The following is a 15393-nucleotide window of genomic DNA, read 5'->3' as shown; positions in this document are numbered from 1 at the left end:
CAGCTGAAACATGCTCACATAAAAATTGGAACAATATTTATATCACATACATGGAATTTTAAATCGACCTGGAAGTGATATGCCCTAGTTCTAACATAATGCCTAAGATTTTGTCCAGTATAGAGGTAATTGTGACGATGACATGAATACCAGTCATTTTCACAATGGTCTGCAATATTGGAATTTGTCTACTAGTACTAGGGGGTTTAAAATGGCCATTGTTATGTTTGCTATCAATTCAATAGTGATAACAATTCTGTATGTGATTTTTTTGTGTAGCTATATAGGGTAATGGCATATTGATGGATTTCAATATTGCACATGAAAATAGGCAGCCAGATGAAACTGGTTTCTTCACAAGAATCTTGTGTTAGCTATGCTTTTTTGAAAGGCAGTCAAGAAAATTCATTACACAACATTGCTTTGAGTGCAAAAATACTTATGGGTCAATGAAAATCTTCCTAAAGCTGTATACAGTTCCCCTGAAGCAGATTTTGTTTGTAAACTGTGGTGCTCACAACATCCGTATGTGCAAAAGGGAAAGAGTTTTGGGTGGGGGATGGAAAACCATTCAAAGTGTTTCCCCCCTCCCCAGTATATAACTATGATCAGTCCTAAATGGGGATTTCTGTCAGTGGGTCAAATTATAGCAGACAAGTCTTTAAACTCCCATATAAATTTGATATGGAAAACACCCGGGGGAGGTACTCCCTATCTGAAATGGCAGGGATGCGCCTCGGCCATGTTAAAAGTAGGGGGCATTCAGGTCAAATGTACAATTACAAAAATATGGGGTCATTCAGTACACAACCTGAATAAAAATGGGGTCATTCGGTAAGAAACATAGAAAAAAGGATGGTCATTGGGGTAACAAAAAGTAAAATGGGAGTCATTGAGTACAGGATTGCCAAAAGAGTATCATTAAGTACACATAAATAAGTGCCAAACTGCGTAAAAACAACTTGGCCACCTTGGAAATGTGAAAAATCTCATTATTTCTGGAGGAGAACACAAATACCACCTAAATTTGGGAATTAAAAGGGGGTCATTAGGTATAGCAGGAAATAGAAAAAGGGGGTCATTGAGTATATGAATTTTTTAAAGGGGGTCATTGGGTAATAGGTAGGACAATAACACAAAAAAATGGGTGTGTCAGTATTTTTCATTCTCTGGGATTGTAGCATTTCAGTAACTTCTAACTTTGGTAAGTAATGTTCAAACATGTATTATTAAGAGTATTACAACTCCTGTGGAAACAAACAAGTCAAAGCTTGATTGTTGAGAACTTATTGCAACTTGCTGCAATCCATACAAACATTCATATTAGCTAATGTTGGAGCACTGCTACATTAAATCGTAGTGCTATAAAAAAAAAAAAAGATATTGAGCCAATTGACTTACCTATGTCAGTGCACCTGTCAATATTGCTATTCTCATTTCTCAATGAATTTTCAAATCATATACAACATGATCAGATAACATTACCATAGGCCCCACCACCCCTATTACCAATATGTCCTAGTTTTCATAAATGCATTACTTTATCATACTCTGCCTGCAGTTATTTTTTGTTAGTTACTAAGAATGATACCAGACAAGCCAATGGCATGAATGTGGTCCAGACAGGTAGCAACTTTGTAGAGATTAAAACATAGATATGGTAATTGCAAAATGAATTTGTCAATCTCTGGAGACTGTAAGAATATTTGAGGTATGGCTCTAAAAATATATATGTGAGCGTACACTACGAATAAGCCGTAAACTCGGCAAATTGTATTCTGAGATACAGTGTAAAATGTGCGTGAAGGTCGTATTCATAGGTATCTCAATTAGGCGCGACATGTTTCTCATTTGAAAGCGGTTAAACCAATCAATAATCATATTGCTGAAGAGGATAATAATCTTCTACCTGTTTCTATAGAATCATTAAATAGCATTTAATAGTCTTTGTTTGCTTTGGCTAAATCCTGTTCAAGTGGTGGGTTACAATTGCATTGTATTTTGTCTAGGTATGTGTAACCAACAATTAACAATGAGAGGATTCCTGAACCTCGTTGACTTGGGGATGATTTGAAATGACCGCCAATTATGACTTTATTACCAGCAATGTGAAAAACGAGACACACATAGAACCGAAAAAGGGTACAAATTTGTTGAAGGAGAAGAGTTCAACAAACCATAACCCCGCTTCTGGATATTATTTGAAGTCAAATAATATACCATTTTAAAGCTTATGATATATATTTTCTAAACACGAAATAAAACAAAATTGACCGGGCCGACTTTACGGCTGATTCGAGGTATCCGGTCACATATTGGTGAGATGGTATCATGCTACTAATGCTAGTCCCATAGAGATGTGTACAAAATATATATGGCTGAGATGTGGATGATAAATAACACAACAATGTATGACAATACACTTTTTTCAACAACAAAGAAATGTATAAATTTGTTATCTGGTTCCTGTGACCTGTGACATTTGATCAAGTTTAAGATATCAAGTGTATCGCCCTTATTGAATTAAGTATAAATCGTTGCATATAGACGAATCCAATTTCACACATTCCTACACCTCAGTGGCAGCCATAGCTGGGTCCCCGCTGAGTATATCTCACCTGAAATATGAAATGATGCGTCCTTGGCGGGAATTTTAAACTGCATTCCATCACCCGTGTTACACATAGACAAAAGAATGATGAAAGTTTGCAACACAATACAATATTTCATCGATTTTTTAAGCGGCTTTAATCCACCCCAATTGGGCATTCACAACACCAGCTTGGTGCGCCGGGAACCCAATAATGGCCGACCAAATCCTGACCATGACTTGGCTCGTTGGATTCGTCTATACTGAGAATTATTATGTGGCACATAAAGTGAAATATAAGCAAAATTGTGTAAAACAGTAATAACAACAAAAATAACAACATGCAAGCATACATAACAAAATATTCGATAGAAAAAAGAATCTTTTTTTTACTAAGAAGTTGTAAATTTGCAAATTGATACACTGGACTCTTTTGTTTTAAGCCAAGCACATAGTTAGGCATTACTGAGTGTATCTGTATCTGTAATAAGTCATTATTCTATTTGGTCTTATTGTTGGAGCATTCTACTTCCTGTCCTAGAGAAAACAATTCAAAGATGAACTGTATGTGTGAATACAAACAGATGAGGGATTTAATAAAACTCTGCAGAGGCTCCAGAATATTTTTTAATTCGCATAGGCTCTGGAATATTTAACATATTGGTGTACCCATCAGCGACCTGTCCTCCTGTGTTTGAGTTAGGCAATTGCAAACATCAAGACAGGTAAAAAATGGTTATCCAGGTCATCTATAACCCATCTGATAAGAATTGCTGATGAGATAAGTTTATAGTACTATTCTCTGTAAAAAGTTTTTACAATCACCAATTTAAAGCATCTAAATGTCTGTAAGAAGGCAATTTCTGATGCATTTATGGTCACATCATAGTCAATATTCACCATGTTGATTATTGCAAATTTGCGGTGGTGGCAATTCATCAAGTGGTGGGGTCTGTGGTCTGAGGTCTGTGGATAGGCAGCCTTTGCATCATGGCTAAAACCCTGGTGCCCATCTATATGTTGCTAAAATTATTGGGGATCCTATGGTACATGCCCCATGGCTATCAAAAGTACGATACCAAGCACCCCTGGTTCTGGAACTACTGCTTTCTGTGAAGAAACTTATAATAAAACAAATAGATAAAGAAGTTTGAAACATTAGGCAACATTAAGTTAATTAATAAGAGTGAAAATTGATCTTGTTCTTTATTTCCAATTCTGTTTCTTTCTTTTCCTTCCATGTAGGCCAGCATGCTTATATATACAGGTTTTTAGCCTGGCTTGAGCATTTTGATTCAGCTTGTTTCCATCTGGACCCAGGTTTACCTCTGACAGAGTGACCATTTAAAAAAGTTAACAAAATTTTAATCTGAAAATATCCAAAATGTTTTATTTGTCCAACAGAAAACAGACATCACAGAACATGCATTGGAAGCCATTCGTGAGAGCGCCATCAGACGTGTGTACCTTATTGGAAGACGAGGACCTCTTCAAGTAGCATTCACTGTCAAGGAGCTCAGGGAGATGGTTAAATTACCAGGATGCAGACCTTCTTTGAATGCTGAGGACTTTGTAGGCATCCCAGACAAGATAAAAGGTAAGTGGTGTCTATTTTGGTTGTAGACTTGCTCGGTTTTGCATTTGTGTCTTCTATTTTTAGGTTCCAGAATTGCTAGTCAGGTCCCATCTTAGTCAGTGGCTGTGGTTTATCTTTAAGTGCTGAATTTCATCGGGTCTTGGATGTCGTCTATTACATGGTTGAAGATAGGGTCCACATCAATATGGAACACGCTTGTCGAGGTGTGCAGTAGCTGCATACTCAAAATATTGGACCTGCCATATCATCTATCACACTGTAGAACAATATTAATATTGTTTATTCCCTAATTGAATTGTTTGGATGCATTAAATATTTCAAAGGAATACATCATGCCTATAGGCTTAATATAATTTTGTTTGACAGCTCTCTATTGTGAACTTGGATTGCTTGACGGCCATTTTGTGAGAGTACCAAGATCTTTCATTATTGTGTTTTGATGAATGCAAGTGTGTGAAAATATTGGATCCAATACATAATAATGATAAAATTGGATGCTTTAAGCCCAATACTTATTGGTCTCGCTATGAGTTTTGAAATATTGGAGTCGACTAAATCTCGTCTAATATTTTAAAACTAATAGCTCGACCAATAAATGTGGGCTCAATTGATCCACAACTTTATATCAAACTTGGTGCTTGTCATAAATTTATTTTGTAATAGATTTAATTGATCATTGTCAGTGGCGTACCGTGGCCGCCCAAACCCCGGGGGGCTGAAGAAAATTCAATTTTGCCGCCCCTTCCTCAACAGCCCGAAAAGGTTGACCCAATTTTTTTCTCGGTCGTTTGAAAAAGTGAAGAGCAAAAAAAAAAAAAAAAAAAGGGTTTCAGGCGCTAGCAGCACATTTTGATGATGTATAGTACCATTTTTTCAAATTTTTTTATACTTTATCAAATTTTTTCGCCCTTTTTATTTACTAATTCTTTTTGCCTTCCTTTCGTTTTATCCGCCCCTTCTTCCGCCGCCCTTCATTTTGGCCGCCCCTGCTTTTACCCCAGGGGCTAGCACCCCAAAGCCCCCCACAAAATATGCGCATGATTGTTTTATTTGTAGATTTATAACCAGGCACAGTATATGGCTCAATTCTCTAGAACATAGAACAGTACTCCCCTATCCAGACCAGATAGCCAATTAAGCAAAATAGCCTCCCCTTATGGAAAACATGAGCTTAGTGTGGAAACACATGGAGTGCAAATTACAAATGAGGTTACCTAAATGGGTGGCTACATTTCAAATCTACCCCCCTCCTCCGTGTGGTAGGTTGAGTTCATGTCTTCCATATGGGGTGTATGGATTTTAAACTAAAATAGCCCAATTCTGGTCATCTTTATTTCACATATCTAAATCTGTGTAAAACATAAAGTAATAAAAGAATGCAATATCCCAATTTTCGCTGATTGTCTGTTCCCCAGAAACAGTTGTTAATGACGAGCAGTGAGTTTTGCTTAATATCAGGGATAAGGGCTACTGCAAGTAACACACTTGTAAAAGGAATCCTTATTAAGCTTATCTACAACACAGGTTTACAGCACAATTGTGTCATTTGCCTTCTTGCTTTGAAAACTGCCCTTGCTGAGTGTTTTGAAACATATTGGTTCCCATTCAATCACGCTTTCTTGTTCTCAACATCCTAGTTAATGGAATATCACTGCAGTTGTTCCAGGAAGTGAGAAGCCCTTGTGAATATAAGATAATAAAGAAATATGATATTCAAAGTATAGTATGAAATAGCACAACTGTAATAATAGGGAAATTAAATAGCCCTGGGCAAATTGTACATTTTCAAGCTTCTCTATAATTAAAAGTAGCACTAATGTTACATGAAACTGTTTTTATTCACTTCAGTTTGTTTGTATTTGTACCTTTTACTAGTTTTCATAGAATTTCATTTCTGTTCATTTTGAGAGATCCATTGCTGCCTTTTCAACACAATGCTTGCTCTCACGTCATCTGCTAGATTTGTATGTGGTGTAGACTATACGGGTTCACCATGCAGTGCATTAATGCAAGACACAGAGAACCATATTGATGTACATTAATTCAGATCTGTTGTCCCATGTGAATTGCCTTAATATATATTGCATATATGGTAACTATTGCATTACCCTTTTCACACATCTTGTACACATAAAATGAGCTGTTGAAATGTAGGACTCATCTCTCAAATTTCATATTTCTAGATCTCTTTTAGAGCAGTTGAATAAATAATTCAGGCAATGCATATCAAATTTCAAATAAGTTTATTTGACATGGACAAAAGATATCAAAAGATAAAATTTCTGTGAAGAGAGGTATAAAAATTGATCTATATTTTACCTACTTATGTACTTATCTTGATATGATGACCATTTCATTGTTTGACTGAAACTTTTCAAGATAAAGTCTGTGTATAACCCCATTAGTCGGGTAGAAATTGCTTATGAGTGCAAAGTTGTATATGACTAACATGTTTTGCTTGACATCTGAGGTGTATTGAATAAGAACATATTTCTTAAGTTGCTCAAGGTTGCCCACTGGGCATCTGTCATTTTTGACCTCTCCGTGTCAACTTTCAGCAAAAACATTTCATTCATATGTAACATAAAGAAAGAACAAAAGACATCTGCTCAACTACATGGGCACTGCTATGTTTCTTACAGTGACCCTGATTGGTTAATTTCATGATATAATCATCTGAGTAACCAATCAAAATAGAGCTTTTCAAATTCTCATCACTTTTAAGCTTAACCCCCTTCTATTCGCTTTCAGATTGTTTCTTGGTTTGTCTAGTAATGTTTCCTTTACTATTTGCTATTTTGTCTGATTCCTTCTTATGTTCACCTAATATGTGACTGGACGCGGCGAATCAGCCGTAAAGTCGGCCCAGGTCAATTTTGTTTTATTTCGTGTTTAGAAAATATATACCATAAGCTTTAAAATGGTATATCATTTGACTTCAAACTATATCCAAAAGCGGGGTTATGATTTGTTGAACTCTGTTCCTTCGACAAAATTGTATTTGTTATCGGTTCTACATGTGTCTCTTTTTCTACATTTCTGGTAATAAATATCCAACAGTCATAATTGGCGGTCATTTCAAATCATCCCCAAGTCAACGAGGTTCAGAAATATCCTCTCTCATTGTTCATTGTTGATTATACATACCTAGACAAAATACAATGCTTTGTTATCTACCACTTGAACAGGATTTAGCCAAAGCAAACAAAGACAAGAACTATTCTATAGAAATAGGTAGAAGCTTATTATCCTCTTCAGCAGTAGTATTATTGATTGATTTAAACAGCGTTTGATAAGATACTTGTCGCAAAGAATTGATACACCTATGAATACGACCTCCACATACATTTTACACTTTAACTCAGAATACAATTTGCCGAGTTTACGGCTGATTCGCCGCGTCCACTCACATATAGTTTCAAAACCTGGTTCACCCACATTGTATGACCAATTGTGTGTATGAGATTGTGCCAATTGTGACGCTACTTATTTAGATGTGTAATTTGAACAATGTGGAACCATTTGAATCTACATTACCACTTCTCAATTAATTATTATAAGCAGATGTCATGATAATTTATGGTTTAAGAAAAAGAAATTTTTATTTTTATTTGCAAATAAAATAATACATTTTTATTTGCTGGAAACACCAATGTAATTTAATTCCGGTTTAACTATTAATTTTATTCATAGATATTCATAATTTGGGAATTTTTCATATGACTGAGAACATAGATGGTTTGATTCTAAAAATAGATTTCCAAAATTAGCAGCTTGAAGTTGAATAAAATATTGTATACAAAATGAGTTGACATTTCTGGGACATAACAAGAAAAATGCAACATATTTCACTTGATACATTGTTTGGTAACCATTTCATATAGCTCCAGGGATTATGTAAAAATGAAAAAAAAATGCATGTATGTATGCAAAGTCAACATTAGATAAACCCGGTAAGCTGCCGACATGTATACATAATATCATGAATTGAGCTATAGTGTTTTAGTCTCTTGTTTGTAAGATGTTTGGATATAGCTTGTATCAGACTGTAACAACATTTAAGAAGTAAATCAATCCTGGCCTACCTTTCTATGAAAATATGATAGACACTTGTTTTTGCAGTGGTGGGACCTTTCAATTTGGGCAATATATAATAGACCTGATAATGAATTCTATGTTGCAGTATTAAAGGGCAAAGATATTAACACCTAAGATAGACCTGATAGTGATCGCTGTAAGGGCAAACATATCAGTGTGGCTATCAAGAATTGGGCAACTATAAATAAGATTTTTAACATATGTTATAAAGAAATACACAACAAATTATTTAAAAATCTGGATGCCCATAATAAATCGATACATAACAAATTACTCCATTTAATGTAGATTTTAATTTCATTTGCAGGTATAATCACCAATAAATGAAGATTTAGTGGATTACAAGCAAATACAAATTATGAATAAATTGACTCTTGTTATCTGAACTTGAATTTTAATATATAATATATAATATATTTATATTAGTATAAATATAAATATTATACGGTTAGCCTTACCAGAGGTCTATACTTTGAATTTGTTTCTTAGCTCACCTGTAATGGGTTTGAGCACTCTATAATTCCAAAGTTAGTCACTTGTAAAGTAAACTTGTTATATTAGTATACATGTAGTTTGAACATTTTCCCTGATGAAGAATTAGAAACAATTATAGTGTTTCTAATATTAAATAAACCATTAAAATAATTAACAAAAACAATTATTACATCAAAAGTAAAACATAATCCTACAAAAATGTATATGATTTTTATACATGACAAAATTTAACGAAAATGTCACACAATGATACCAATTTTAAGCTATTTTATTACATTAAATCATGTTCAAAAAAACAAAAGAAGAATTTTTCTTATATAACCCACACACACACAAACACACTGACAACAATTACTCTACTGTCTTACTTAGTCGATTCCATAGCGTAAAGACAATAAGACGATCCATTAAAAACATCCCAATATGAAAAAGGGGAAAAAAAGCATAACATCACTATGCAGTAGACTATTTGTTCTCACACCCTTTTTGAAATCTTGAGATATGAAATCAAATTTCACTTTATTGAAGTCCTATTTAAACATCATTTTTCCAGCGAGAGTTTTGTGAAAGCTTGATGTTTTGTTGAATTTTTATCATCTTTACAATAATATGTGAACTATATTGAGGATGTTTCAAGGTAAATAAATAATCTAGCAATGAAAATTAAGCTCCATTTAGTCACAAAAATAATTTTTAGGTGATTTTGCAAATGAAGTTGCATGATTTGGGTTGTCAAATTCGGAACCATTCTGTTAAAAATTGGCAGTGGGACTTTACTCGGGAAATAATAAATTCTGAAATTTCCCCAAATATTAGGGTGGGACTATACTCGCAGGTGGGCTTATACTCGCGTCAGTACGGTAGTTTTATTCACAGATAATTCATAATTTGGGAATCTTTCACATGACTGAGAACATAGATAGTTTGATTCTAAAAATAGATTTTCAAAATTAGTAGCTGAATAAAATATTGTATACAAAATGAGTTGACATTTGTGGGACATAACAAGAAAAATGCAACATATTTCACTTGATACATTGTTTGGTAACCATTTCATATAGCTCCAGGGATTTTGTAAAAATGAAAGAAAATGCATGTATGTATGCAAAGTCAACATTAGATAAACCTGGTACGCTGCCGACATGTATACATAATATCATGAATTGAGCTATAGTGTTTTAGTCTCTTGTTTGTAAGATGTTTGGATATAGCTTGTATCAGACTGTAATAACATTTAAGAAGTAAATCAATCCTGGCCTACCTTTCTATGATAATATGATAGACACTTGTTTTTGCAGTGGTACTTTTCAATTTGGTCTATGAATACTAGACCTGATGAATTCTATTTTGCAGTATTAAAGGGCAACCGATATTAGCACCTGATAGACCTGATAGTGATCGCTGTAAGGGCAAACATATCAGTGTGGCTATTAAGAATTGGGCAGCTATAAATAAGATTTTAAACATATGTTATAAAGAAATACACAGCAAATTACTTAAAAATCAGGATGCCCATAATAAATCAATACAGAACAAATTACTCAATTTAATGTAGATTTTATTTTCATTTGCAGGTATAATCACCAATAAATGAAGATTTAGTGGATTACAAGCAAATACAAATTATGAATAAATTGACTCTTGTTATCTGAACTTGAATTTTAATATATAATATATTTATATTAGTATACATGTAGTTTGAACATTTTCCCTGATGAAGAATTAGAAACAATTATAGTGTTTCTAATATTAAATAAACCATTAAAATAATTAACAAAAACAATTATTACATCAAAAGTAAAACATAATCCTATATGATTTTTATACATAACTAAATTTAATGAAAATGTCACACAATGATACCAATTTCAAGCTATTTTATTACATTAAATCATGTTCAAAAAAACAAAAGAAGAATTTTTCTTATATAACCCACACAAACACACTAAAAACAATGATTCTACTGTCTTACTTAGTCCATTCCATAGCGTAAGACAATAAGACAATCCATTAAAAACATCCCAATATGAAAAAGGTGAAAAAAGCATAACATCACTATGCAGTAGACTCACACCCTTTTTGAAATCTTGAGATGTGAAATCAAATTTCACTTTATTGAAGTCCTATTTACACATTCTTCATGGAAATGGAACATTGCCATTGCAGATGACATTAAATATGTTATGTTTATTTCTCCATGCTCTGTATGATATGCAAGGAAATTCTAAATAGAAAGTTGAAATCAAATTACATTAGGCTATTCCAGCCAAAATCCATACGCCCCTTATATAATTCATACTCCCTATGTTGAAAGTTCAGGTCATGTCTTTTATAGAGGTGTATGGATTTCAATGTAATGGCCCATAATAGCAACCCCCGCTTTGGCATTAAACATGACCATGATGTCAGTGAGCATACGGTAACTTAAGTCACATTTTATTTAACCAATTTCCTGCATGTTTGTATTGCCCATTAGTATGGAATGGTAATATTTGTTGTACTTGTATTGTTGTATTAGCGTGATGTTTGAACTAACCACAATCAAACATGACTGGATTTGTTGTAAAATATGATTGCATGGCTCCAAATTCAAGGCAATTCGAGAAATTTCCATTCTATAAAATTTGAGACTCCTCATCATCTCATAACATTTTTAAAAGAGCGCAGTGATTTATAGTGTGCTAACACACAGGCACAACGCCTAGACGTTAATCCACAAGCCTCAGCACACTTTACAGAATGTCACTGACCACTACGGCCCCACATCATTCCATAAACCATTTAACAACAAATCAGGGACTTTGCTGCTTCAAGAGCGCACACCCTAGACATTCCACAAATAAGCTGCGCAACCAGGATCAGCTCCCTGAGTTTTGTATGGGTTACAACGAGACAATTAGCAGTAAGTTCTTTGTCCAAGGGAATTTCAAGCTAACTCAATTTTCCACGAGAGCATACTAGGCACCGGCAGAGTTAGAACCCGCAACCTCTCGCACCATAGTCAAATGCCTTAACAATTGCCCTAACTTAATTGACATTAGCAGTTGTTTATTATGGTAAAGCAGAGAAGGAGGTTTTCTTTCTTTCTTCTTTTTCTTTCTTTCTTCCATTTTTCCTTTCTTCAATTTTGTTTAATTTATATATTTCATTTGCCACACTACCTTTTGTGTAAAACTAAAACAATTAATTTCTGCAACTTAAAAAGATCTCACTGTTTTTGTTTGTCAATTTATTTGTTTGAATGACCCTCAAGACCATGCAGAGTTGACATTGTCACAAACTACAATCCCGGAAAAAATGTGTTCGAACACCCACTGTAATTCCCATGTTCTTCTTAGCATAGTGCGCACGCTATATGAGTCACTGGAAAATAAGAATTATAATAGTGTTGTCTCAACGTTCATCTTAAGCATGCCCCCTCCCCTTTCCCCACCAAACAATGTTGGGAGAAGATATGGTGAAGATGAGCATATTGGGCATGCCAACATTGTATGCGGGGTAGAAGGAGACCATTTCCAATATGGCCTTAAAAGTGTTCGAACAAATATTTCTGAGATTGTCTGAGGAATTCCTAAATCAGTGTTTGCTACTTCACATTTGGGTTCACTACTTCAGATCCAGTAGAGCGATTGAAATGAAACTTACACATGTTAGTTTATATATACTAAGGAACATAGGAATAAAAATATTACATTCCATTCACAAATATATCAGGGATCGGTCAGTTTAAACATATATTTTCATCAAATTTTGACTAAGTTAAGTCAAATAAGACGTAGAATACATTATACGTAGCCCCAAACATTTTAAAACATAGCAATTTGGATAGTTAAAAGTTGAAAATCTTTTGGAAAATCATTCACCATCTTTTATATTTGCTATGACACTAAGGGCACCGTCAAGCAAACATCATACTAATGTGGGATGCAAATTTATCAATGTTATCTGCAGTAGATAGCAAAATAATGCAACGACATCTACCAACCTATGTCCATTGCTTTGCCAAACTTCTCCCTCCAAACCAGTAATTCCCGACCCCACGAAAGTATACCTCAAAGAATTCAAGCAAAGACAAAGAAAAAGAAATCATTAAAGACCCCCCCCCAATAAATAAGATGAAAGAAACAAAGAAAGGAAATCAAAACAAAAATGCAGAGAAAATACTAAAAAGAAATTAAAGAAGATAAAACGAACAATCAAACTAAAAAGAAAACCATGAATTAAAAAAGAAGGAAGAATAAAAAGTAATAAAAAGTGCACATGTCACTTGCTGGTCAATAAGTTTCAAGTTCAAGACCAATTGCACATTAAAAGACACACATGCGCAATGTATAAGACACATAAATCAATTTTAACTGACATATTCAATGATTGGTATGCAAGCTCATGGTAATTTAATGATTGTCATTATATTTGATTGGAATAAAAGAAAATATAAACGATTCAAAAATGCTGTTTTCCGATTAAAGAACCACCGATCATTATGAGCATGATAGATAATGACCTTTATTTTTAGGCCTATATGCAATCTTACATGGGCAAAGTTGATTAAAAACATGATTTACGGTGTCTCTTCTGTGGGTATAAGTATGTACACTGAAAGTGTGAAACCCTATTCATGGTAAAGGTAAATCATTGCTCATCTCCCCATTGAAAACACACAGTATGCACGATTGACCACAAAACCTAAAGAATAATATGATTTACTTTTCTATTATATTTCACACATTAGGCTGTTTTTTAAATGTTGGTCAAGTAATGTTTTTTATTATAAACTAATTTTAAAGCAATACATGTGCGTATCCGGCGTTTCTCCCTTCCTATCACTCTCTCCTCTCCTCGCTTCTCGATGCCCCCCCATTTATCATACCGTGGTACTGTGTGACATTTAAAAAAATAACATTGAATGTACGAGTAATGTTTATTTTTTATTTCTAGCTGAAAATAAAATTTTAATTCCTCCTCTTAATTTATTATACAATATGTACATATGAGCAATTAACATAGCACACAAACCATTAAGGCCTAATATTTGTGTGTACAAAACGCTATATTAAATCTATGGTAACTGACCGCTATCCAAATATTCATCGATTTCCTCCATATTTTGTGAGATGATAGCAAATCACGTCTCTGACATGTGTGCCAAATTGCATTAAGATCGGTGGCGTAACTGCAGAGTTATTGTCCAAAAACTAAAATCAGATGATTTTGCTAAGCAATTTTGTAGACAATCCCGGAAAAAATGTGTTCGAACACCCACTGTAATTCCCATGTTCTTCTTAGCATAGTGCGCACGCTATATGAGTCACTGGAAAATAAGAATTATAATAGTGTTGTCTCAACGTTCATCTTAAGCATGCCCCCTCCCCTTTCCCCACCAAACAATGTTGGGAGAAGATATGGTGAAGATGAGCATATTGGGCATGCCAACATTGTACGGGGGTAGAAGGGGACCATTTCCAATATGGCCTTAAAAGTGTTCGAACAAATATTTCTGAGATTGTAGTGTCATTATTTAATATTAGCGGTATAGTAAAAATCCCGTTTGTATTTTTAAAGAATTGAACAATTTGTGTTTGCTAGATCTGTGAAATTTTCTGGATAATGGATTGAATGCCAAAATATGAATATTACAGTAGTTATCAAAGAAGTTTGACACTCATGCTTTTACAAGTTTAAAATGTCATAATAAAAATTCCTTTAAAAGGGATAGGACGTAAAATTCCTTTAAAAGGAATAGGGTGAGCAAATGACAAATTGTCAAGAAATATATGAATGGTTAATCGATAATGCTTCATAGCATTACGGTTTCAGGAAACGTTGTACATAATAGCTTTGACACATCAACACCTCACTTACTAAACAAGCCATGTAGTTTACGTGATCATGACATGAACCAATTCTTTTTACCCAATAAACAGGATGCATGCATCTGCAAGTGCCAAACTGTGCCGGTAGTGATTTCAACCTGAATAAGTCAGTCCTAACTTATGATGTAACTGATGCCAGAATTGTGATGCAAATGTTGATTCTTTTGTACTGTAAGCCAGTTCTTTTATATATATATTTATTTTTCTGTCTCGGTTAATAGATGACTTCAACCTGTATTGCAATGTAGACACCAATATGTCATGACAAAAGATTAAGTTTGGTTGAAATTCAACATATCTGTGCTCTCTGATTCCCTACATCAAAGGTACAGACTTACCCACTCACATGAATGAATGTTCTTATGCCCACACATGACATTCAAACTGTAGTAAACCAGTAACCTATTTCCTGTGATTATATGAAACTATATATGGACTACAAGTAGGTTTGAGATGATTTGATTTGACTTGGGATGGGGGAGGGGTGTTAGTACAGACTTTTACCAAAGATGTCATAAGCAGGAAGAAGAAAATAGCAGTTGAAGTGCATGACTGGAAAAAATGCAATGAAAATGAGTTTTAGAAATAAAATGACAAACAGGTGACTAAAATCCTCCATCTTCACTAAATTCTTTATTGTGTATTCAATCATAAATTTGGATCTTAGATGAAATTGATCAAAAGTTGTTGATAAATCGGGGAAATACCCTTCATCATCTTGTCAGAAATGTTGACCTTTC

The 15393-nt window shown here is 34.1% G+C and overlaps 1 protein-coding gene across 1 annotated transcript in view; it reads left to right on the top strand.

Annotated features, from left to right (window-relative positions):
- The window catches only part of LOC140151412 (NADPH:adrenodoxin oxidoreductase, mitochondrial-like), a 704260-nt gene that overhangs the window by 91464 nt on the left and 597403 nt on the right, over positions 1-15393 (top strand). Inside the window, exon 7 of the mRNA XM_072173745.1 lies at positions 3995-4187. Within this exon, the coding sequence (XP_072029846.1) occupies positions 3995-4187 (193 nt within the window). The remainder of the gene's footprint in view (positions 1-3994; positions 4188-15393) is intronic.

This window comes from Amphiura filiformis, chromosome 4 (assembly GCF_039555335.1).
Source record: "Amphiura filiformis chromosome 4, Afil_fr2py, whole genome shotgun sequence".
Classification (NCBI taxonomy): Eukaryota; Metazoa; Echinodermata; class Ophiuroidea; order Amphilepidida; family Amphiuridae; genus Amphiura; species Amphiura filiformis.
This window is presented reverse-complemented; position numbering and strand designations above follow the sequence as displayed.